This window comes from Eleutherodactylus coqui, chromosome 9 (genome assembly GCF_035609145.1).
Source record: "Eleutherodactylus coqui strain aEleCoq1 chromosome 9, aEleCoq1.hap1, whole genome shotgun sequence".
Lineage (NCBI taxonomy): Eukaryota > Metazoa > Chordata > Amphibia > Anura > Eleutherodactylidae > Eleutherodactylus > Eleutherodactylus coqui.
This window is the reverse complement of record NC_089845.1, coordinates 35,959,895-35,986,299: the sequence shown is the minus strand read 5'-3', so window position 1 is coordinate 35,986,299 and position 26,405 is coordinate 35,959,895. Positions and strand designations below refer to the sequence as shown.

Below are 26,405 nucleotides of genomic sequence, written 5' to 3'. Positions count from 1 at the left end.
CTATATTTTAGGACGATTACGAAGGGTGCACTGTGTAGCCACGTTTGGGTCCCCTATATTTTAGGACGATTACTAAGGGTGCACTGCGTAGCCACGTCTGGGTCCTCTATATATTAGGAGGGGTCCTGGAAGTGGAATGATCTGATTATGTCTGTGATTTGATAATAATAAATAATAAACTTTATTTGTATAGCGCCGACATATTCCGCAGCGCTTGAATACCCTTGCGGCCCTTAGTAGTGGTTCAGTATAGCAATGTGGCCGTCCGACCCCTGTTCTAGCTAATCCATCAGCTGAAGCTTTTACTAACGAAGGACCACATTCCTAACGCGATGCCGGAACAGGTTTAGGGTGCCTCGGATTGCACAAAGTACACTAAAGTCAGAAGAAGACTATCAAGGTGAGTGAAAGACCCTGCTCTGTGAGGAGGTAAGTAATGGTGGAGAAATACTTGTCAGTTCCACAAAAAAAAAGTTAATTTATTGATAAAATATAGGATTTCAATAATGTCGGTCATTTTGGCTCCATCTGTACGTATAAGTCTTAATATATTACCCTTTTTTACACTGTTGGGGGAAGCTCCCTCTGCACACACCGAGTCGCTGACAGACAAATTCCTTATTGATTCTGTCTGGATTTTTCCCTGTTCATCAATGAGGATTTCTAGGTCTCCTTTGTGGAAAGCTTTGGAATATTAAATACATGAAAAAGAAAAAGGTAAGAAATCTGTTCGGTCTTAAACAAATCATATGAAACAAATGGCGCTGGGATCTGTTGGACAGAAGGCATTGGTTACATCTGCATTGGGGGCTCCGGCACAAAGTCTTGGCCAAAATAGTGGAGCATGCTGCACTGTCTTGTCCAGTAAAATAATGGTTGACACGACTGAAACTTGACGGCACCCATCATAGTCAATCGGCTTTATTGGAGACGGTTTGTGTCAGTCATCTGACAATCCGTCCCTGGCTGTAGTCTGTTCCTATAACAAAAGCGGAACGCAGCGCTCCCAGACGCAGATGTGAGCAAGGCCCAAGCAAGGTAGTATCACGTGATTATCTGCTTAAAGGGGTTGGCCACTTTACAATTAATGCTTTGGAAAAAACTTCCTAATGAACTTTTTATTTATGCAGTGCTCAATTGCAGTGAATTTGTGAAACCAAGGCCTCATCCTTTGTCCTGACTGCTGATCTGTCCACAAGATGGCTCACTATCTGCAGACAGCTCCATTTTTACTGCAGTGGCCAGGCTTGGTATTGCAGGTCCAGCTATCATTACAGTGAAACTTGGCTGGCAATACCAAGCCAAGCCACTGCAGTGATAACAGAGCTGTCTGCTTCCTGCAGAAATCTGCTGATTATAGGAGCACAGCGACCGAGCAAAAAAAAAAAAAAAAAAAACTGACCGCAGTTGTCCCAGGTGGGGAGACCCCTGTCAATTTATTTCTGGCGACCTATCCTGCAGATAAGCCATCAGTAATTTACAACTAGGCAACTCCTTTAATCGCAAAATGGCCAACCCTTTCAACACTTGACTAACCACTATAAATTTACTTCGCTGCTACACAGAGCCCAGGCAGCAGCGAACGTAAATTTAAGTTCTGCTGTCAGTCGGCAATTGCGGCTCCCCACAGCTAGTAAAATACCCCAAAACAGGCTGTTACAACCTATTCAGGTGCAGTCATCTGGACCAGATTGGTTCAGGTCCCAATGACATCAGTGACAAGCAATCACAGCGCTAGCCAGAAAAAGTTTGACTAAGGGCGGTTTCACACGAGTGTATATGCTTGCGCAAGTGCATTTGCGCCGTGAACGATGCGCTTTTACGATTACTGTACTTTTTGTGCTTGCAGGGCCAGTTCACAGGAGCGCAGGACACACCCCCGCCAAAATTTTAAAGTCTTTTTAGCCTAATGGGGTTAAAGATATGCTCTTTTTCCCTTGGAATGACTAAGGGCAGTGGTGGCGAACCTATGGCACACGTGCCAGAGATGGCACGCGGCGCCCTCCCTGCTAGCACGCGTCACCATCGGCCACTCACCACATTAGTGAATGCCTGCAGGGGCTGCGGCTCCCCTGCCGACATTCACTCAGCCCTGCTATCAGTAAGCAGCTGGGATCCTCCTCCCCCGACGTCTCCTATTTGGTTCTGCAAGTGCAGGGGGAGGAGATCAGGCAGAAGAGGAACGGTGCTACAACGAGGAGGAGGGGTAAGTATGTGGGGCTGGGGGCGAGCATTATGACTGCTAGGAGTATTGCTGGGGGGGGGGGGGCATTACGACTGCTGGGAGAACCGCTGGAGGGGGGGGGGCGGAAGCATTATGGCTGCTGGGGGAACCGCTGTGGGGGGGGGAATGCATTATGACTGCTGGGGGACCGCTGAGGGTGGGAAAGGAATTATGACTGCTGGGAGAACCGCTTGGGGGGGGAGGGGGACATTGTCACTTTGCGATAAATAAGTGGGTTTTGGGTTGCAGTTTGGGCACTCAGTCTCTAAAAAGGTTTGCCATCACTGACTTAGGCCTCATGTCCACGGGGAAAATCAGATCCGCTGCAGATTCTCCATGTAGAATCTGCAGCGGGTCCCTCCTGCCCCGCGGACATGAGCGCCGAAAATAAGAATTTAAAAGTATTTACCATCCGGCGCGGGCGGAGAAGATCAGCTGTTCCTCACGGCCGGATCTTCATTTTCGGCCGGCGGATGAATTCCTGACGCCGGCGGCACGTCGCCGGCACGTCGCCGACGTGCCGCGCGCATGCGCCGGGCACATCCGCCGAGCCGAAGCAAGGAAGATGCGGCCGTGAGGAACAGCTGACCTTCCCCGCCCGCGCCGGATGGTAAATACTTTAAATTCCTATTTTAGGTCTCCCGCGGATCCGGACGGCTTCCATAGGCTTCAATAGAAGCCCGCGGGAGCCGTCCCCGCGGGAGACCCGCACGAAAATGGAGCATGGTCCGGATTTTTCCATGCTCCATTTTTTTTTAAATCCCTTTTATTGACGATCCGCGGGTATTTATCTACCCGCGGGTGGTCAATGCATCCCTATGGGATGCGGATCCGCATGCGGGAGATCCGCTGCGGATCTTAAATCATATTTTGCCCGTGGACATGAGCCCTTAGGGTATTGAGGCTGCAATTGCGCATCTTCCATAGACTTCTAAGGGGACCTTTGGTGCACACAAAAATAGAGAATGCTGTGTTTTTTTGTTTTTTTCCCCTACACGAAAAAAAAAAAAAAAGTGATGAGAATTAACCCATTGAGATCAATGGGTTCTCTTTCTGTGTGTATTTAGCGTTCGTGTGAAGCCATCCTTAGGAAGGAGCTTTCGTGACACGTCAGCGCTGTATCTGCGCGTCTCTCGCCGTCTCTGCTCCGCTGTCCTGTCAGTGCAATATCAGAACAGAGAAGGAAAGCATAGCGTATAAAACACCAGACATTAACCCCTTCTATTACAATCACGTATACCGCTTAGTTAGTACAGGCGATTGTATAGCGGAGCATTCATTTTCAATGATTTATCCAGAAATAAGATAAATATATAAAGGTACGTTCACAGAGTGGGTTTTGGTGCAGATCCACACAAAGATCCATGGCATATATGGCGCTGCAGGTCTGCGAGATCCACACTAGCTACAGGGGTTTTGACACAGTTTTTGAAGTGGATCCAGAGCCAATTTCACTCTTGCAAATGTAGGGATGAAGTCTGTTGTGGGGCAACGTCAAAATCCGAACCAATTCCGATACATGTGAACATACCCTTACATGGCTTTATTACACCAATTAGTTATTCAACCAATTTAATCATCAATAACATTTCTATAAATTGAAAATTATAAACTGAATGAAAATGAAAAACCACGTAGATCAGAATTTTAAACATTAATGTTAAATTAGTAAGTCTCCTAAATTGCTCTAAAACATGCAAAATTTTTCAAATGTGCTTTCAAAATAAAATTAAAACAAGTAGAAGAAACTGATTGTCAAAAAAACAAAACAAACCCACCACCTTAAGCAGATATGTAGAGGAGTTGTGGTGATTACATGGACGGTCTTGTCACCCGAGGCCCTAAAAATGGTGTCTCCCTCCCCCCCCCCCCGGCCTATAAGAGGCTCTCGGAGGCTGCTTATGTGTAGTGACCCCTTCTTCCACTTGTGTAGAGCTTGTTGACCACTAGACGCCTCTAGGACACAGAGAAGAGATTTCAACCCGTTACCAGAGTCTAAGAGGGGCGCATTATTGGGATGGGAGAGACTGGATTGTCGTATCGATGAATTGTCCCCCCAGCGGCCCTTCTGAACGGACAGTTAGAAGGTGATGGGACCAGTGTATGTGTGAAAGCACACAAGGCAACTGGGCTCAGGACGCCCCCTACAGACCACCAGTAAAGAGGACCGTCTGATCGTCCGACAAGCACCTCCAACTGTTTTGTCTGCCATCCAGGGACAGGGAGCCTCATCATTACACCCCTGTGTCTGTCTGCACCATTTCCAGATGTTTGGCTGAAGGACATTTGGTCTTATGGCGCCCATTACACGCACTACCATTGACACCCACTATTGACTCTGTTTGCAGTGGTATTGTGGCAAATCCAAGTTTAGTTTGGGCACCGACGACAGGTGTATTCCTGTCTGGAGACCTCAGGGTGAGTGCCTCAATCCTGCCTTTGTTATGGAGCGGCACACTGCCCCCTGCTGGTGTGATGGTCTGGGGGGGGGGGGGGGCATCGCAAACGACAGTCGGTCACCTAGTAGTGGTACAAGGGACAATGACAGCTCTGCGATACGTTCAGGACATCCTTTAGCCACGTGTTCCTCTCATGGCGGCTTCCAAGAAGCATTTTTCAACAGGATAATGCTTGGCCATACATAAATGGGTGTTACAGGAAGCCTCCACAAAATTGCCACAGTTCTGTGGCTGCCCAGTCGCCAGATTTATCACCAATAGAACAAGAATGGGACCACCTGGGATGCCAACTAAGAGTTTACATGATCTAGAGGCTCAGTTAAAATGAAGAAAAAAACAGCTTTATCAAGTGAAAAGAGGGGGGATATCTAAAGAAGAACATAATGCGGTCTGCAGAAACTGCTAAAAGTAATAAAAAAGGATTTGGGGGAGGGGTATGTCAAAAGCAAAAGAAAAGTCAAAGATGCTATAGGATGCTTACAAGATGAAAATGAAGAATTGGTTAAGAATGAGGTTGAGAAGGCCGAACTTTTAAATTCCTATTTTGTATCGGTTTTCTCTCAGAAAGTAGATGGAACATCAACTGATCTTCCCTGTTCTATTGGGGGAATAAAAGAATGCAGGCAATCTATAAGCAGAAAAATGGTGAGGGAACACATAGCTAACTTAAATTAATTCAAGTCTCAAGGTCCCGATGAATAACATCCTAGGATACTAAAGGAAGCAGCGGAGGTAATTGCTGAATCACTTGCCATAATCTTTGAAAATTCCTGGAGAACAGAAGAAGTCCCAGAAGATTGGAAAAAGGGCAAATGCTGTCCCCATCTTCAAAAAAAAAAGGGAAAAAGGTGGATCCAAGAAACTACAGACCTGTGAGCCTGACTTTTATACCGGGAAAGATCTTTGAACAAATTATTAAACAGCATCTATGCAAGTACTTGGATGAAAATAGAGTAATTAACCAGAGCCAGCAGGGGTTTGTAACAAACAAGTCATGCCAGACTAATCTAATTTCCTTCTATGACAGAATCACTGACTGGGTTGATCAGGAAAATGTAGTGGATATAGTATATCTTGACCTTAGTAAAGCATTTGACAAAGTATCTCACACCATACCTATTGAAAAAAAATGACCAAACATAGGATTGAGAAGGCAACTGTTAGGTGGATTTACAACTGGCTGAGTGATTGTACTCAAAGAGTGGTCGCAAATGGCTGCACATCCAAGTGGAAGAATGTATCAAGTGGGGTACCACAAGGCTCTGTCCTAGGCCCAGTGTTGTTCAACATTTTTATAAATGATCTGGAGAGGGGAATTGATAGGAAACTGATCAAATTTGCCGACGACCCAAAGCTAGGAGGGATAGCTAACACTAGAGAAAAGAGAGAGTATTCAAAAAGATCTAGAAAAGCTTGCACAGTGGGCGGCGAATAACAGAATGGTATTTAACAAGAAGAAATGCAAAGTCCTACATCTGGGTAAGAAAAATGAAGAAAGCACATACAGAATGTGAGGAATTGAGCTAAGCAGCAGCACATGTGAAAAAGACTTGGGTATACTAATAGATTATAGACTGAACATGAGTCAACAATGTGATGCAGCAGCCAAAAAGGCAAACACAATTCTGAAGCAGAGTGTGTAGATCACGTGAAGTCATTATCCCCCTCTACTCTTCCTTAGTCAGACCTCCTCTGGAATACTGGGTCCAGTTCTGGGCACCCCAGTTAAAAAAAAAAAAAAAAAAAGACAGACAACCTGGAGCAAGTTCAGAGAAGAGTTCCCAAGATGGTGAGCGGTCTGCCAATCATGTCCTATGAGGAACGGTTAAAGGATCTGGGAATGTTTAGCTTGCAAAAAAGAAGGCTGAGAAGATACTTAATAGCAGTCTACAAATATCTGAAGGGCTGTCACAGTGCAGAGGGATCAGCCCTATTTTCATCTGCACAAGGAAAGACTAGAAGCAATGGGATGAAACTGAAAGCGAGGAGACACAAATTAGATATTAGAAAAAACTTTGACAGTGATGGTGATCAATGAGTGGAACAGGTTACCACAGGAGGTGGTGAGTTCTCCTTCAATGGAAGTGTTCAAACAAAGGCTGGACAAAAATCTGTCTGGGATGATTTAGTGAATCCTGCACTGAGCAGGGGGTCGGACCTGATGACCCTGGAGGTCCCTTCCAACTGTACCAGTCTATGCGTTACAGCAAATGTGAAGTGACATGCCGCAGGATACCATACAAAACCTGAATGCCTTCATGTCCACCCGTATCACAGCTTGTATCCAAGCTAGAGGCAGCTCAACAGCGTATTAGAGCCTCCATGTCTGCACATTCAACGTCTGAGGAGCAGGCCCTCAGTTGAGGAGACGGGGATAGAGATGTTAACCTTGTCACGGGGCTCTACCATCTCCTTCCCGTAGGGAAGCTAAGGAACGCCTCCTTGCAACTAGCTAGGGGTGCTTGCATATAGTAAACGGGGGTTACCTTAAGTGCAGTTGTCACTCGTGATGCCACGTTCACTAAAGTAGTCCACGCAGACAGAGGATCTTTTCTGCACAAGAGCCGGGAACATTCAGACTGGTCTGTTTACTCAAACATGTATAAATGATAACAATCGAACAATTCTTACAGTGGTGATGCAGGGAGGATTCACGAAGTATTTGTATCTCTACAGTCCCAGTTATCTGTAGGCATTAACTCTCCCGGTATCTCTTTTTCTCTCTCTCCTGCCACTCACTCACTGTCTCTCTTGCTCTCCGGCGGCTCCTTTACTCTCTATGAACACACGCAGTTCTTGCGCGGCTTCTCTAGGTTCGGGCACATGCACTCCTAAGGTCTAGCTATGGTGGGGAGTTGCTCGAGAAGGATAGGCCCAAGAGGGAACAGCAAACAACCTCTCGGCGTCTCTCACCTCCACTCAACTGACTGACGGACTTTCCCAGACTCTTTTCTTCAAACACAACATTTAGACACACAAAACGATACATTTTCCAGACAGGACCAGACATTAACCCATTCATGCCTGCAGCCATCAAATACACATAACTGATGACTGATAACTTATATCAATGTTACAATCACACAGAGAAAGTTTTATTCTGTCCTGTCAACTACTTTTAGGGCTCCTTCCCACGGACGGATTTCCGCCACGTAATACGCAGCGAAAATCCGCCGCGTTGCCCGCAGCTATTAGGTAGCTCAATGCTCATGGTGCGGAATTCCATCGCGGAATTCCGCACCGTGAAATCACCCGATCTCACCCGCGGCATGCTCTATTTTCCACTGGTGTACACGCGGACGGCTTCCATTGCAGTCAATGGAAGCCGTCCGTCACGCTATCTTCCGCTGTATCACAGCGGAAGATAGCGTGAAAAGGCTTCCCCGCCCAGTGCGTCATGTGATGCTGTGAGCGTGTCATATGACTCGGCCGGCACGTCACATGACTCTGCGGCGCATCACGCGCTCTATTGCGCATGCGCGCTGAAGCGTCATGCGGGACGGAAGATGCCGGATCCGGAGGAAAGTATTGGGGTCTCTGGACGGCAGAGCCCGTCACGGCTGTGGGAAGCCGGCCTTAGGGGAGGGATTTTTTTGACAATGAGTGTACTTACCATAAAATATCTTTGTCTCATTCATTGGAGGACACAGCTCAAGACCATAGGTATAGCTACTGCCACTAGGAGGCAGACACTAAACAGAAAGTGTTAGCTCCTCTTGCTTGCTGTACTACTCCTGCAGGCACCAAGCTAATTAGTTTGTATGCAAGCAGTAAGAGCAGTCAAGGAGGATACGAAAACAGTCAATAACATTACAAATTTTTTTTTACCACTGTAACTCGGAGTAACATCATATGCAACTGCAAAAAGAACAGTCCAACATCCCAAGACGAGAAAGAGATGTTACAGAAAGTACAAAATCTTGTTTTCTCGTCCGTAGCACTGGGAGACGCCGCTGAAAACTGTTCGACGTTTTAGAGCAGTCCCTCGGGGGCGTGAAAAGTAAAGAACGCATGCAGTTAGTTTATATCTGTCTGTAAAACTCTTCGAGCGAGGGTTGTTCATTGATGCAAAAGTATGCACTCAGTGAAATTAAGAAAAAAATGTGCAAATAGGTCCATGTAGCAGCCTTACACACTTAAATAATGGAAGCACTGTTATGTACCATGATATCCATGAAGCCCCCACTGCCCAAGTAGAAGGCACTGTAACGCAGAATGGAGGTGTTTTGCCCTTGGAACGGTAGGCCTCTACCACCACTGATCGGATCCAGTAAGGGAAGATTAAGGTCCCAAGGTAGTATTGGAGAATGGTGTGGAGGAGCGGCGTGAGTGACCCCTTGTAGGGATGTACGCACGGCCAACTATGAGGCTGGTGGGTGTTGGAAAAGTATGGATAGTGCGGATATTTGTCTTTTTAAAAAGGAACTAAGGCTCAAGCCCAAATCCCGACCGTCAGGAGCTGAGATAAAGAAAACCGCTTAGGGTGAAAGTGGTGTTGCTCGTACCATAGAAAGAAACTGTTTCAAACTCGGTGGTAAACCCTAGAGGAGGATGGTTTCCTACACTTCATCATGGTTTGAATGATAGGTTTCGTAAATCTCCATCCTCTCGAGACCACAGCTTCAACAGCCATGCTGTTAAATGATGCACGTTTAATTTCGGGTGGAAGAGGGATCTTGTAAGAGAACATCCTCTCGAAGAGGGAGATGCAATAGAGAGTCTATAAGGAGATCGATAAAATTTGCATATCACACCAGTCGGGGCTAATCTGGAGCAATGAGAATCAATGGTAGACCTTCCATCTTTACCTTCTTGAGAAGTCAAACGATAAGTGGAAAGGGAAGGGTGGAGGGGCGTACAGAAACCGGAACGCTGTCCACGGAATTACTAGTGCATCCACCGCTCAAGCTTGGGAATCCTGAGATCTGGCCAAAAGATTGTCAGCTTACGATTGATTGTGGGCACCTTCAGATAGACGTCTGGCTGGCCCCACTTTCGATAAAGTGCACAAAAGACTTCAAGATGTAGCTCCCATTCTCCCGGATTGACAGTTTCCCTGCTGAGGAAGCCGGCTATCCAATTGCCTACTCCTGATATGTGGACCACTCAGAGCACTGAAAGATGATCTTCAACCCAGGTCAAGATCTTTGCTGCTTCTCGTGCAATGGGGTTCAGCATTGATGATTTACATAACGACCATCAGTTTGTCATTTTTTTTAAGCTAAACTGGGCGACTCATCAACTGTGGTGTGAAATGATGAAACGACAGGAGAATGGCCCGAAAATTCCACCACATTTATCGGCAGTCAAGCTTTCTGTTTGGTCCAAGTGCCTTGCGCCTCCAGATTTCACAGAGTAACACCCTCTCCCCCCTCCCGACTGGCATCTGTGCTGAATATCTGCCACTGAAGGGTCAGAAACGAGCGCCCCAATTAGATTTGTGGAGAATCTAGCCACCAACAAAGGGAGTGCTATGTTTTCAGAAGTATTCAGATCTTTCGATCAAGAGAGTCCACAGATTTATCCCACTTCAAGAGAATGGTCTACTGGAGAGGCAGAGTGTGAAATTGACTGAATGGAATCACCTCGAAGGAGGAGATCATCAGTCCCAGCACTTTCATACTGTGAAGAATGATCACTGGATGCTGGGTTTGCAGAGAGCATTTCTGCCACTGGAACCATTTCGAAGCAGAGTCCCAGGAATTCCAGATGTTGCGACAGTGCAAGGGAGGACTTGGGATGGTTGATGAGCCACTCGAACCTGGACAGTCTGTCCTAAGTGATGTGGAGACTCTCCAGGTTGGCTAAACATGTCGGGACCTTTAGCATGATGTAGTCTAGATAAGGTATGGCTACTATCCCTTTGAAGTGGAGGAGAGCCATTCCTGAGGCCAGAGCCTTTGTAAAGACTTGGGGGGTGGGGGGGCATGGCCAATCAAAATGGAAGCGCCGTGAACTGGTAGTGCTTGGACCGAACAGTGAAACAGAAAAAAAACAAAAAACGCAGATGCGCTCGACACATGAAGATGGGCATCCTTGATGTCGATGCATGACAGGAACTACTTCGGTTCCATGGATACAATGACCAATTGCAGCGACTCCATGAGGAAGTGATGGACCATCACATACCGATTCAACTTCATGTCCAGAACTGGTCTGACAGAGCAGTCATTTTTACCATTTCCAGGATATTACTCCTTGAGAACAAAGGACATGGCCTCCCCAGTTCTAGCAGTATCCCTCCTTGCACTTACCTGCCTTTAAGAAGGTAAGGAGTGCCTGTTAAAAAAAAAAAAAAAAGGGGGGGGGGGGGGGGGGACACACTATGGCTGGTGGGTCACGTTCAGGTTAGAGCTTGAACGAGCCTCTTTTTTTTTTACTGAGGACAGGGCAGACAAGAGAACGGTTAATGCCGTTCTGTTTGCCCTCCTAGATGGGGTAACCAGGAGAGTTCTGTCTCCTTGTATTCCTTAAATCCAATCGTAGCTGAAGACTGGTGATAGGAATGGGTCTGCTTCCTATGCACACTAAGCTAAAACTGATTAGCTTGGTGCCTGCTGGAGGGGTATAGCTAGTTAGAGGAACTAACACTTTTTCTGTTTAGGGTCTGCCTCGTAGTAGCAGTAGCTATACCCACGATCTTCAGCTGTGCCCCCGAATGATATGGATCAAAAATAATTAGTACAATATAAATGTACGTATTTGAGACACTGCAGTAAACAAAAAACAAAAACAAAAAAAAAAACACACACTAGTCTTTAAAAATTTTCTTCAATGTTGGAGTTTTTAATAAATATATGCAAATTCTATCAGTCTGCTTTTATCACCTAAATAAAGGGCGATATGTGATGAAAAAACGATATCCAGATTGCTTAGATATGTAAAACCTTTTACAGACTTATTCTCTGTTAACCCCTTAGTGACGGCCCAATAGTGTTTTTACGTTCTGCCATTGCAGGACGTGTATGGAGGGAGATAGCGCCACTATCTCCACCAATACAGCGTGGGCGTCAGCTGTTTACTACAGCTGACACCTGCGGGCAATAGCTGCAATCGGCCGATCGCAGCTATTAACCCTTTAAAGGCCACTGACAGGTGTCATGGCAGCCGGAGGCCTTCTGAAAGGCCCCAAGGCTGCCTTAGAAGACTGCCTATCAAGCCCTGTGGGGTGGCTTGATAGACTGCCTGTCAAAAAGCAGTATGACGTAATGCTATAGCATTACGTCATACTGCAGGAGCGATCAAAGCATCGCTGGTTGTGGTCCTCCCTGGGGACTGAAAGAAAGTGTTAAAAAAAAACAAAAAAAAAAAACAAAAAAAACACACAACATAGTTTTACTAAATTATAAAAAAAAAAAAAAAAAAAAAACCCTTTTGCCATATTTGCAATAAAAGAATCTAAATAATAAAGCAAAAATATGTATTTGGTATCACTGCGTCCATAAAAATCTGATCTAGCAAAGAAATGCATTATTTACCCCACATGGTGAACGACGTCCGGAAAAAAAAATAAAGAACCCCAGAAATGCACTTTTTTGGTTACCCTGTCTCCAAGAAAAAATGTAATAAAAAGCAATCAAAAAGTCATTTGTATACAAAAATGGTAGCAACGGAAACGTCAGGACATACCGCACTAAATGAGCCCTCACATAACTATGTCGCCAAAAAAATAAAGAGTTATTGTGTGCAGAAAATAATTTTAAAAAATTTAATATCTTTAAAAAAATAAATAAATACAACGTAGTACAGCAAAAAAGAAAAAAAAAATAAGATACAAGTTTGGTATCGTAGCAATCCTACTGATCCATAGAATAAAGTTATCATGTCATTTTTGTTGCAGTTTTTGCGCCGTAGAAACAGAATGCACCGAAAGATGGCGGAATGTCATTTTTTTCCAATTTCTCTCCACTTAGAATTGTTTAAAAGTTTTTCAGTACATTATATGGTACATTAAATAGCACCAATCAAAAATAAAACTCGTCCCGCAAAAAACAAGCCCTCATACAGCGACGTCGATGTATAAATAAAGGCGTTACGATTTTTTTTAAAAGGGGGGGGGGAGGAAAAAACAAAAATGGAAAAAAGCTCCGTCACTGAGGGGTTAAAGTGACACATATCAGATTTCCAAAATTTGCCCCAGTCATTAAGGCGCAAACAGGCTTGATCTTGAAGGGGTTAATCTACACAGTTTGTGTGCATGGAAATGCAGTGATCCACCTCAACGTGGACTCCATGAAGTAAACTGTTAGGCTACTTTGACAAAAGCCTATTTTTCATCAGTATTCCATCCAAATGTATCTATTCTAAGGTGACCAGACATCCCAATTTAGAAGGGACAGTCCCGCTTTGGGATCCTGTGTCCCACTTTCCACTGGGACAGCCATTTGTCCCGCTTTCGTGATGTTTGGTCAACAAGAAGGTGATTACCAGCCGGGGTGCTGCAGCTCTCCGGCTGGTAATCATTTAGTGTTCCCTACATCAGCTACAGTAGTAATAGTATTACCCCCCCCCCCCCCCCTGAGACCACTGTGGAAGAGGGGGGGGGGGGGGGGTCATCATTACTACTAAGCCGGGGAGTGCTGGCACCCGGAAGCCCACAGAGAACATGAGGGGGGGCACATAGTATGAAATCAGTATTACTGGCCCCGACAAGAAAGCTGCCAGTAATACACAGTAAGAATACCCTACCGGATATCTTCCGACATTGGAGCTGAACAGCTTTCAATCAGAATGTTGGAAGAAGTCAGACAGTGGATTGGGAAGGGTTAAATTATAATGAAAATCCAACGTCAGCTCGTAGCCGGAGTAGATTTCCCATTCTGGCGCATGGACTGGCCAGACGTGTGCAGAGTTTATAAAGAGGCATGCATCTCTTAAGTTTGACGCACTTCAAGGCACTCTTTTACTTAGAGTGGTCTACCTAACTTTCACCCCAAGGATAACATTAGCTGCATATTATGGACAGAGAAATACAGAATACCGATGAAAGACACTCGTGTAAGAGTCTATTTACAGGGGCGTATATACTATACACGCAGTCTACAAGCGCGGCATGCCAGACCTTCATACGATTTGCAGATGGAAAATGCTCGCTGAGGTCTATGGAGAGCGCTTAAGTATGGATCTGTTTCCCCCATACAAGGCAAGGATGAAGGCGAATCGTAATGGAATACGGATGCTTCTGCTCCATCATACATTTATAGTCTGCATTCTGAATATATTCATGTGAAACAGGCCTTATTATTAGTAACCTATGATTTGGGGGGGGGGGGGGGGATTGGATGACTACCTAATGTGCATGAGGGTGGTCTGTGTCTAACAACAGCAGATGCCGGAGACAAGAAGGGTCTGCAACGTTTGCTTTTAATATATTTTGTCTTCAAGTGAGATGAGCCGCACTGGAGGCATCTGCTAACGACTTATTTCCCTCCCGTCATTGAAAGCACATACGTGCTCAGGTGACATAGGGCACCCATACACCTTTAAGACCTGAAAGCCAAACACTAATTTGGCCATTTCACCCTACTCCTTTATACACATTGTGTGCTTTGGCCCATTGTTCCTGTGTTCTACATTGGTGGGAAAAGCAGCAGCCAGACATCTCTGTCTCTGGTGGAAGGAGGAGGGGGGGGGGGGGGTGAACAAAGGGATCGGCATTGAAATCCAATGTGCCACATTGTATGAAGGAACACATGAAGGTTGGCCAGTCCTGTTGAAATCCATAGATTTGGATGACTGTCGTTCTAATGTCTATTGGGGCCTTACATAGATTGTCTGGGTCTTAATTTTTGATGACTCATCGTAAAGATAGGTCATCAATAGTGGATTGGAAGTGGTAAGCGGTTATCCGACCCGCTGTCAGTGTGAACAGACCTGGAAGCGGACAGCTCCATCCACATTACAGTGGACAGGGTTGGTAATGTAGGTTGTCCCAAACACATCAACATCCAGCTCAGCCGAAAGTTTGGGTGCTTAGGGAGTCAAGCTGCCGCCAGACATCACTGACAACTCATCTCTCCTGCAACAAAAGGATGGTCGTTGAAGTTCAACATCCCCGATCTGAAATTCAATCCTTCTTTCCCCCCAATGTCATCTGTTGGGGAAAGTTGAGCCGCCCCCCCCTATAACAACGAAGTCGAAGGGTTTGGGCGACTAAGCTCTGTATATGGAGGCAGTTAAGCAGTTCTTTTAGCCAGGAGTGGACCCAAGAAAGGGAATGCGCAGGGCAAGACCGCTTTCAGACGAGCGCACTTGTATACATCTATAATATGGAAGAATTACAGATCGCATCAGTAAGTTCTGATCGCAGCCTTGGAGGCTCCTGGTGGAAAGGTCTTTGATTCTGAGAAACCACAAAACAAAATTTGTGATGGTTATAAAAACGTAAGCAGGTCCTCATATTACTGTACCTTTTTCTACCGAACTGGATGGAGAGCCCTCCCCGCACAAGGAGTCCGTCTCAGGTACTTTGTTATATGGTTTGGTCTGGATTTTTCCCTGTTCATCAATAAGAAGCTCCAGATCCAGGAGGTTAACCTTCTTGCAGTCCATGTCTAAAAATCGTACAAAAAGATTACTATCAGGGTCAATAATTACATCTAGAAGCTTGCAGAAATGTACAAGGAGGATCAGCGACATTATACTGAGGGCTCTCACACGAGCGGCTTTTACCGCATACTACACGGGCGGGTTTTACTGCGCACTACTTTACATTTACTTTCAACAATGCCTCACAATCTTGGTGCTTACTGCACCCACATACATGCCAAGGTAGTGTATGAGGATTTGTCGGCAAGGAGCAATGCGAACTGCTACATGCTCCCCCACGCGGGAGATAAGCGTGTGGTAAGACGCTCGTGTGAGAGCAGCCTAAAGGCTATGTGGTCAACTTCGTTAAGAGCCATAGTTACAAATACTATTAGCACAAGCTATAAAGTGAACGCCCAACTTTAAGCCACCCCCCCCTTTAACAAAAAAGGCTCAAACTTGCAAAAAATAAATAAAAATAAACAAAGCAAACAAAAAGCATAAGGCTGGATTCCCACATGGTGTATTCCCGACGGAAAGCTCGCGGTTTAGCCGCAGCGAAAAACCGCAAGATTTCCCCCAGGAAAGCGCTGCTTCAAAACCCGCAGCACTTAGCCGCGGGTTTTGGAGTGGCTTGGTCGGACGCTTTTTCATCGCGGCCGGCGCTCCCTTTCCACAGCGGAAAGAAAAAAAAGAATGGACATGTTGCGGCCGACGAATCCGCACCGCTATGCCGGCTTTGCCACGACGGAGTCGCCGTCTCGTGTGGACGAGATTTCTCAGAAATCTCGTCCACAAGGTTGGCTGATACCGGGATTAGCGGCCGCAGGTCGATTTGCCACGTTGAAATTCCAGCTAAAAGTCCACTACATTTGAAATGGAAGCTTTCCTTTTGTGGTCGTGAAAGGACTCCTTTGGGACTTAAACATTGATGGCCGGTTCCTAGCACAATTCCGCACCCCTTTAAGTCCTGGAGAACCCCTCTTATCCTTCATACATATTTTAGGACTTTGCATTAGGACCAAAAACATTACTTGCTTCCCGGCCCACTATTGACAGGACTTCTAAGTGATCACACGGGAAGGTGATCTTTAAGAGACGTTCTAGTGGCGTCTGTTAGTACATGAGATGCCACGGACCTCATACAAGTATTCTCTGTAGCACAGAGACCATCTAAGTGTCACCAAGTACCCGAGTCTTTTACATACCCCACCGATACCGCAGTTAATATATACAAGTCCTTCCTTCAGGTACTCTTAGAAGGCCTCACCTGGATTGGAAGAGTCATGATTGTACTGAGATTCCTCCTCGGATGGAGTCTGGACATAGTAGATCTGCTCTGGAATCATACTTGCTACCTTCTCTTTTAGGCTGTTAGAAGCCAGTCCGCACCGCATGACTTTTTCTCTTCTTTCGTGGGCCATTATCTTTCTGGTCCGTGCTTTGATATTCTCCCAGCATTTTTTGAGTTGTTTGAAGTCCCTCAGAGACACGCTAGGCTGTGAGTTGTACTCGTGGGCCAACGCTTGCCACGTGCGCTGCTTCAGAGCAATAGTCCGAGCGTCACTTTTCTTACACTCCAGTACATATTTATATTTCTCTACCAGGGCCAAGAGGACGTTCTTCTCCAGTTCAGAAAAGTACTTGGCTGGTTTCAACACTTCGTTATTTTGCATTTTCCACGGTACTACAGACATCTTAAAGAGAGAATAAAAATATGTAATTTCAGTATTATATGTCTATTTTCAGTCTTAAAGGGTTTTCTAGGCAGTGCTGGAATATACTGGGGTCGGAGCAGAGGACACTGTCCCTGAGTAGTGGCCAGCGCCTGTAATTGTAGGCACAGCTCTCGCTGAAATCAATGAGAGCTCCACCTGCAGTTACAAGTGTCGACCACTATACAGGAGTCGGAGCAGCGGCTTCCACTCCTCGCCCGCTGTATCTTGGCGCTGACAATCATCGCTGCCTGGAATAACCCTTTAACTTTAAAAAAAATAAAAAATAAGAATTCCATCATTCTACGTGTGGATTGTGACATTATTGTGCGATCTTTACATCATGACTTAAAGTGAATACAAGTGCCAAAGGCATTAACCCCTATACCAAGTCACCTACAATATAACCTTTAATAGATGTACATTTAAATTCATTTGAATCCATATTGTAGGCTGCCTCAATATTAGGTAAATGCCCCTTATGAGAGTATAACTTTGCTCTATTTCCCAGGAACAGGAGTGGAAGACTCAAACTCCCTCTGAGGGCTCCTGCACACTGGCGGGAGCGATGACGGGCCGTGAAACGCAAACCTTCTAAAACCCCCTGGATGTGAGGTGTCTTCATGTGAAAACAGCCTCACATCCCTGTGGGGGTTCCCTTCATCCCATTGCTTACAATGGGAGAACATCGTAATCTTTTGCCGCTGCTGTGGCGGGGGATTCCTTCATCCCCGTGGGGAGTCCCCTCATCACTGAACACTGTGACAGCAGCGGCAGTGTTCAGTGATGAGGGAACTCCCTGCGGGGAGGAAGGAATCCCCTGCCACTGTGACAGCTGCAGCAGAGGATCGCAATGTCCTCCCATTGCTTTCAATGGGGCTGGTGCTGCTGCCGCCGGCCCCATTGGTAACAATGGACGATATCGCAAAAACAATGGACAAGCTGTGATTTTTTTTTCATCGCAGGAGTGAAAACATCGCAAATCATAATGAAACCATTGATATTCATTGGTTTCATAACCATGCGCTGTCACATCGCCCGATTTTCTCGCCAGTGTGAAGGCGCCCTCAGTATAGGAAACTGCTTGAAATATGTGATCACAATCAGGGGCAAAAGGGACATATATACAAAAAAGGGAAAAGATCATCAGGTGATGCACCCAAATGCAGGTGAAATACAGCCCTAAGCTCCCTATGACCGAGTGGAAGACTCCAACTCCCTCCTCAGTATCAAAGGCAATCAGTGAGGAGCAGTCATGGCGGAGGCAAAACATAGCCAAGCAAACTGTGCTAAAACATGTTTGGCCAGCTCCCTGGTGTCCTCGGGGGATATCAGGCCAACACTGAGCCGGCCGGCTTGTTAGCACATTTATCACACAGAAAGACGGGACCCCAATGTATTCAACCACCAAAACCAACCCGATTTTTACAACATGCGCCATTTTTATCTGTGTAATACGGCTGCGTTGTACGGATGATCGTACAGCAGTATAGAAAGGCTATTAGAGCACTTAAGCCGCCTGCACACGGGTGGATTTCTGCTGTGGAAACCGCGGCGGGAGTCGGGACCGCAGATCCACAGCAAATACCGTCCATGGCATGCAATGGCAAATCGATTCTTCCTGCACACAAGCAGAAATCAATTGCAGATTTTTGCGTGAATTCTGCGAGGATGGCTTCCATTGAAGTTAACAGAAGCCATCTGACCCGCGGCCCAGGTCGGATAGGTCGCAGATTCCACGTCATTGCCTAGGAATGGCGTGGGGAAAATAAACATTTGGAAAAAAAATCTGTACTGCATATGTCCGACAGCGGCGACCATCCGCAGTACACAAAAAGAAGAGAAAAACACAGGTATGGAGGGTCGCGGGCAGCGATGGAATCCGCTGAGGGAACACGCATGTGGAATCCGGCTCGGCCGTGTGCAGGTGGCCTACAGGTACACTACCAGTCAGAAGCCTTAGAACACTTTTTCCATATACTCGCCGCACGAGGGCCGTGTGAACGGGTGCATCAAAGGGAGACGCAGCCGTAACCTGGTCACCGCTGCCTCTCGCTCATGCGATTTTTAGAAGCACTGCAGCCGTGGTGTGGCCGACCGAGAAGCGCAGCGCCCGTGTGAAGGAGCCCTTAAATACAGCTGTAGTCGAAAAGTTTTCAACCCCCCACAGCAAAATAGAGCATGCGGCGATTCTTCCTCTCCTCACGGAATACGCAATTCGTATCTGCGAGTGGGAGCAAAAAATATAACTTACCTGCTGTTCAATGCCGATGCTTTGCTGTGGATACTCTGCATGGACACTGGACGCAGATTCCGCAATAGGAATCTGCCCGTGTGAAGCCGGCCTTAGGCCCAATGTCCACGGGCGGATTTTATTTGCGGAATCCGTGTGGATTTGAGCTGTGGAAATCCACGTGGATTCGCCGCCCATAGAAATGAATGGAGCTACTGCGATTGGTTTTAGGTCCGCGGATTTGATTTTATGGTATTTACTTACTATCCGCGCAGATTTAAAATCGCAGCATGCTCCATTTTCATTGCGGATTCTGCGCGGATCTTGCTCCATTGAAGTCTATGGGAGTCGCGCATCCGCAGTGATCCGCAAATACATTTAAATGCCTTTGCGGATCTGAAGGTTAGAAGTAATTAGGGAGGTGGGGAAAAGGCTTGGAAGGGGTTTGGTTTCTTTTTTCATTTTATTTCCGCGCGGAATCCGCAATTCAAATCCGCGTACACCAGTGTGGAAAAAACACAGAATCCGCAACCACCCGCAATTATTAAAAAAAAAAGATCATTTTTAACACGATTCACAGTGCACCCGCTGTGGATCTAAAGCTTAGATCCTGCGTGCCGTGGACATTAGGCCTTTGGCCGGCATCTCGGGACCGTGCCTAATTCCGCATGTGGGAGACCGCAATGGAATCAGTCTCTGACCGCGGCCGGCGACCCTGCATACCTGATTTCTTCTGTATCCTAGATGACCGTGGCAGCCATCATGCGCAGTTCAGGTTTTTTCTTTTAAACCTTTGTTTTTCTCGCTAGGTGATGTCGCGGGTACCCACAGCTCACCTGCAATATCAATTACAGATGGGCCGCGGGCCGGACGACTTCTATAGACTTCAATGAAAGCTGTCCATACAGAGTCCGCAGTAACTAGAACAAGTTGTAATTTTATTTCCGCTCACGGGAATAACAATAGCTGTCCAAACGAATGAGCCATTCTTTCAATGGATACGAAATACCGCAGATCGTCCGTGCGTGTGACGATCACGGATTCCGCAATTCAAATCCAGTCGAGTGCCACTGGCCTTACGCTGGGACTGCAGGAGTCATTAAGGCCCTATGTCCACTTGCATGCACGGATACTACTGCTGAATCCCGCAGTGGTATCCGTGCGTGCCCACAGTGGTATTCGTGCGTGCCCACAGTGGTATCCGTGCGTGCCCACAGTGGTATCCGTGCGTGCCCACGGCCATGGAGAGGAAAAGAATGTTTCTTACCTCTCAGGGTCCAGCGCAGATCTCCTCGGAGCCGTCCGGATCCTCTTTCTTCAGCACTGCGGATGCGTCTGGGTGCATTGGGCGACGCGCCTGGCATATGCGCAGTCCTCCCTCTTTTCTTTTTGAATCCCCTGCTTTCCTGCGGATCCACAGCACCTCCACAGTGACAGCTGCGGGTGTGCCGCGGCAGGGACGGCTTCCATTGGCTTCAATGGAAGCCATCGCTGCAGGACCCACAGGAAAATGGAGCATGCTGGAATTTCTTCCCATGCGTGCAACCCACAGACGGGAAAAAAAAAATACAAACAAAGAAGAAAAAAGAAAAAAAACACAACCGCATGCTTGTACTTGCCTCGCGTATGCTAATACATCCCTATGGGCGGCAAGAGGGGCGGATTTTATAATTAAAATCTGCACATGGACATTGGGCCTAAAAGTGACTGCGGGAATAGATTGGTCGCCTTCATTACGGGGCATGGGGAATCCTGCATGGTATCCGCCCGCGCCTGCGGCCCTGTCCGCGTCTTCATTCTCCTGTACTGCGGATGTGCTGGCGCAGTACGTTTTTGGTTTTTTTTTAAACTCCTGATTCCAGCGGGATCTCGCCGTCCGTGAAGGAATCACAGTGAAATGGAGCATGCTGCGTTTTTTTATCTGCGAGCGGAAACTGCGAATAGTTTCCACTTGTGTACATGAAAAATCATTTCTCTATTGCATGCTATGGGCGGTTATTGCTGCGGATCCGGAGTGGAACGACCACTCTGCATTCCGCAGCAAAAATCCACCTGTGTGCATTGGGCCTAAATGGACAGGAGAAAACCCATCTGCATGAAACTGGAAGCATATAGCGGCATTATACAGGACGCGCGAATGAGTACACTGCGAGACAGCCGAGCGAAGGCCACCGCACACATAATGGGAACTGAAAGGGGAGTAGGGCCAAGTCAGCCCATTCAGATGCTTGGAGCAGAAAGACAATGACACTAGAGCAACCCCAAAGCCCTAGAAATGGGCTGACAAAGTGGAAGCGAAGGCACCGCCTGACCCCGTCATGTCACATTCCACATACATGTTTAAAGAACGGGCAACTAATTGGGTCCCAGAGCGGCGCCTCCTGCCAGGGACCGTACTGAAGTCCGCTTCTTATGCTGCTCTCATACAGGCATTAGCAAAACGCCGTGTTCGAAAATGGTATTGTTTTTAAATGCACCCCATTATTGTGATGGGTGATGAGATGCGTTAAAAAGCGCTAAACAGCGCGAAAATAGAGCAGACCGCTCGAAAATTGTTAGAACGCTAGTCTGTAAACCACTAGACTAGCGCGGTCAGCATCCAGAGGGTGATGCCCCGAATCAAATATACTTGTTTAACTTGGCACAAAGGGGTTCAGGGCATAAAAGCTGGCATCAAATGTGGGCAGACAGACATTTTTGCTTATTTGAATAAGTGATGTTTTCAAAGGGTTAAAAGGATTTGGGCCACTGATCTAACACTGCCAACACACAGCGGGTGATGCCCCACATAACGTACAGTTAAGATCAGCCGGGCCCAAAGTGGTTCAGGGCATGAAAGCGGTCATCAAAATGGGCACACGGACAGTTTTTCAGTTCTGAATAAGTAACTTGTGTTTTCAAGGGTTAAATGGGTTTAACTAACACTGGCAGCATGCAGAGGGCGATGCCCCACATCAAGTCCAACCACTTTGGGCTGAACTCAACTATGGTTGATGCGGGCATCACCCTCTGTGTAGTGACAGGGTTAGATCAGTGATGTATTTAACCCTTTAAAAACACCAGTTATTCATTTAAATCAACAAAAACTAGCAGTCTGCCCACTTTGATGCCAGCTTTCTTAACCAGAACCACTTAGGGCCAGGCCGAACTCAACTATATTGGATGTGGGTCATTGTTATCTGTATGCTAATAAGTTGCCCAGATCCATTTAACCCTTTCAATGACCATTTCGTGTGCCCACAATTATGCCCATTTTTGTGCCCGTTTTGTTGTTGTTGTATGCCATCTTCAGCTGCGTTCCCCTCGGGGCGACTCCCTGCAATATAATTTGTTATTAAGAATAAGTTATTTTCATTAATGCACAAGAAAAAAAAACAAAAAAAACCAACATTTCCTGCGAATAAGAAACTGCGGGATAAGAAGCGGAGCTCGGCGCCGTCTGCCAGCTTCGGTCACATGCGTGGGAATCAATATTTGGGGATGGGATAAATACGGGAGGAGGGGTACAATGCCATAAAGAAGGTGCGAGTGGGAGGAGGATGCCCGGCGGAGGGCGGAGGGATGTGACAGCCGCCATAAACAATTCATTAGAAAGCATAGTGCAGAATATTGCTAGGGTGGTCGCCTACCGAGCATTGGGACTGGCCTGAACGCTTCCTCCTCGGCCCAGCGGGCACCGTCAGTCTAAGGCTTGCCTGGACTCTGCTGCCCCCAGGAGACGTTCTGGCCACTGTAGGGACTGCTCACCATTAGTCGGCGTGGTTAGTCGTGTGGCTGCTCTGTTATGGCTGCACCTGACTAGAACAAAGGAGCAGCGCAGCCCGTCCTCCAGATCATCTCCCTGCCATTTGAGGCTCTTCAACCTGAGTGCATGCAAAAGGCCTTCCTCCCAGTGCTGCCAGCTGCAGGCTGCGCCGTGGAAGAGCCGGACTGGAGGAGCTGGAGGGGACTGCGGAGTGCAGGGATGTCATGGAGAGGGTGCTGGGAAGTCCTGCACAACCTGTGCAGCCCTGCAATACCGTGCTCATCTCCACCCCGCCATACCGTGCACATCTGCAGCCCCTCTACCGTCTGTATCCCCCCATTATCTGTAGTATGTAAGCTCGTTGCAGCAGGACCCTCAGCCCTATTGCTTCCATCAATTGATTACGGTGGTCTTGTATCTGTTCCCCCCTGTCTTGTAAGCACTGCAGAATATGTTGGCACTATATCAATAATGATTATTACTGAAGATGGCATACAAAAATAAATACCGGGCACAAAAATCAGCATTAATGTGAGCCCCCAAAAGTGGAATTTAAAGGGTTAAATGGTTCTGGGCCACTGATATAAAGCTGCCAACACACAGGCGGGGATGACCCGCATTAAATATAGCCGACTTAGACCTGGCCCAAAGTGGTTCTGGGATTGACAGCTGGCATCAGAGTGGGCAGACAGACAATTTTTGTTGATTTGAATAAGTTACTGGTGATTTCAAAGGGTTAAATGGGGTTGTGCCACTGACCTGACCCTGTCCGCGTGCAGAGGGTGATGCCCCACATCAAATATGGTTCCGTTTAGCTTCATCCAAAGTGGTTCCAGACATGAAAGCTGGCATCAAAGTGGGCAGACTGCCAATTTTTCTTGATTTGAATATGAAACTGGTGTTTTCAAAAGTGTTAAAGGGGTTTGGGTCACTGAGTCCTGCCAGCATACAGCGGGTGATGCCCCTCAACAAATACAATTGTGATCCGCCTGGCCCAAAGTGGTTCTGGACATAAAACCTGGCATGAAAGAGGAGGAAATTCCACTTTTTAATGATTTCATTAATTCTAATTTGCTTTTGAAGGGGTAAATGAGTTTTGGGACCCCCCCCCCCCCCTTCAAGCACCCAGAGGGTGATGCCCCCAGCAAACTTCATTCAGGTCAGCTCGGCTCGGTGTGGTTTTCGGCAGAACAGTGGGCATCAGATTTGGTAAACTACAATGATTTCAATAAATAACTATGTATTTCCAAACGTCAGCCCTTCACACGGGCGTATGCCCATTTGTGCACGTCTTAGCGCAATTTTTCTGCGCAATGAACAAGGCTTTTTTGCACGCGTATCATGCCATCTTACTATATTTTGTATGCCCGCAGGGCATGTTCATAGGCGCAGGACACAAAGACACACCGATTGAAATGGCTAATTCATCTCACGAGTTCCAGATGCGTTTTTTCGGCGCAATTGCGCAGTCCTTCGCGCATCTCCTAGCGTACTGCGCACGTATTTCTGCACCCCCCATTGACTTCTATGGGCACCTTCGGTTGCGCTAATATGCAGTAAAATAGAGCATGTTGTATTTTTCTTTGCGCAACTGAAATGCGCGCGTAAAATACGGAAATGTGTATGAAGCCATTGAAATGAATGGGTTCTGTTCTCTGCGTACTGCGGTGGGCACGGGGCGTGGCCGCGAATAGAGACCGCTCCATAAACAGCTGCTGCGGACTATATTAGACAGCTGTCGTCCGGAATGGCTGCGGTTAAACGTAGCGGAAATTGTGGACATTTAACCACTTAGATGCCACGGGTAATGCTGCAGATGACCACGGCAACCATTGTAAGTCATTAGCTGGGGGCTTCCTTTGTCTCTCCACCGGCCTTGATGTTCATGTGTGTTGGGGTCCGACTGCTGGGCGGCCCGGGCCCCGTGATACCGCGGGTCCTACTAGGAAGTTCTGCCCTGGCCAATCACAATGACAAACAGAACATAAAGGACCCCACTGAGTTTTAATGGAGACCACTTTGATGCCAGCCTTCATGCCCAGAACTACTTAGGGCCAGGCTTATCTGAAGTATATTTGACACTGGGCATCACCCTGTGTGTTGGCAGTGTAGCTCAGTGGCCTGTACCATTTAACCCTTTGGGTCACAGTTTAATGTGCCTACATTTATGCCCATTTTTTTTGTATGCCACCCTCAGCTGCTCTGCCCGCGGGCGACTCCCCGCAATATCATTTATTATTAATATAAGGTCTCTTCATTATTGTGGATGGAAAAAATAAATTTATTGCAAATAAGAAACTGCTGACTTTGGCGCGGTCCCCCAGGCGGCGTCCGGCGGTAACACGATTGACTGAATCCACCCGACAGGTTGCAGAGCAGTAAATGACCCCGCGCTGACAGTGCGGAGCGCTGGCGATGTGACGATCCTCCCCTATTCCCTGCGGATTTCTTCCACCGTGAGTGAATGTTGCGCCAACCAACCGCTTACGTTATACCACAGCCGCAACAATCCTGCCGCGTGTGAACTCACCCTAAGGCCGGCTCACACGACCGTATAGGAATTGCGAAGGCCGGTAGCTCGCAGGTAACCAATTACATTGCTTTACGCAGTTCGGCTCACATCCGTGTTGCATAATCCGCGAGAGCAAAATAGAGCGCAGCGCGTTCTAAGCCGCCGCGTATTTACGCAAAATAGTGCCCCTTGTTATCAGTTGTGTGAATACGCATCGCCATGCGCAATTACATTACGTACGGGCTGCGGGTACCGCCAAAACCATGTGCACTGCGCATGACCGCCTGTGTGAGAACGCAGCCCTGCGCAGTACAATTTCACCACCATACGCGACACGCAGGGTCACAGCGGCATGGCACGCTTACGGCGTGTGCGCCCGCCTAGGTCTCGTTCGCTGGGACGTAAGTGTATCGCTGTCATATAAATATATTGTGTATTTACGTGACCAAAAATGGCTTACGCCTGCTTAACCTCCAGCAGGTTTTGCGCAAGCAGTAGGGTTCATATCTTCGCTCCACATAGACGCCGGTTTCCTGCGTATTCGCTGTATATTCGCACCCGCCCGTTCATTTCATATTGGCCTATTAGATTTTTTTTTTCTTTTAAAGCAGCATGCAATCGGCATTACGGCGTTCGTTGCGACGCGGTCAATGCGAAGACCGTTATTTATCGCACACGGTGAACGCTGGAAAAATTCTTTTTAAAACGAACGACAGGATTACTATTTTTCTTCTGCTCACCTCCTCAAAAAACGCAATATAAAACAATCCAGCGGCCGCGCGAACCGCAAACTGGTAGCCATAGCAACTACAACAAAACGCACGGCTGCACAGAGCGCCGTGGGGGAACTACAATGTCCGGGCACGCTTTTTCCATGATTTCGCAGAGCGCTTTTAAACGCAGCCCACTGAGCTGGGTGATGACGTGCGTTAGAAAGCGCGAAAACACAGCAGACGGCGAAGCCCCATTGAAACAAATGGAAGCGTTGGA

The 26,405-nt window shown here is 47.1% G+C and overlaps 1 protein-coding gene across 3 annotated transcripts in view; it reads right to left on the bottom strand.

The window, feature by feature from the left end:
- MSANTD3 (Myb/SANT DNA binding domain containing 3) overlaps window positions 1-23,055 on the bottom strand; it is a 30,570-nt gene extending 7,515 nt beyond the window's left edge. Inside the window, exons 1-4 of one of the 3 annotated variants that reach the window (XM_066579234.1) lie at window positions 22,788-23,055; window positions 16,481-16,907; window positions 15,093-15,236; window positions 556-684 (exon numbers count right to left, since the gene is read on the bottom strand). In XM_066579234.1, coding sequence (XP_066435331.1) covers window positions 556-684; window positions 15,093-15,236; window positions 16,481-16,907 — 700 coding nt within the window. In that variant the 5' untranslated portion in view covers window positions 22,788-23,055. The remainder of the gene's footprint in view (window positions 1-555; window positions 685-15,092; window positions 15,237-16,480; window positions 16,908-22,787) is intronic. The other 2 variants (XM_066579233.1, XM_066579235.1) reach the window with 2 other exon arrangements.
- Window positions 23,056-26,405: the final 3,350 nt, after the last annotated feature.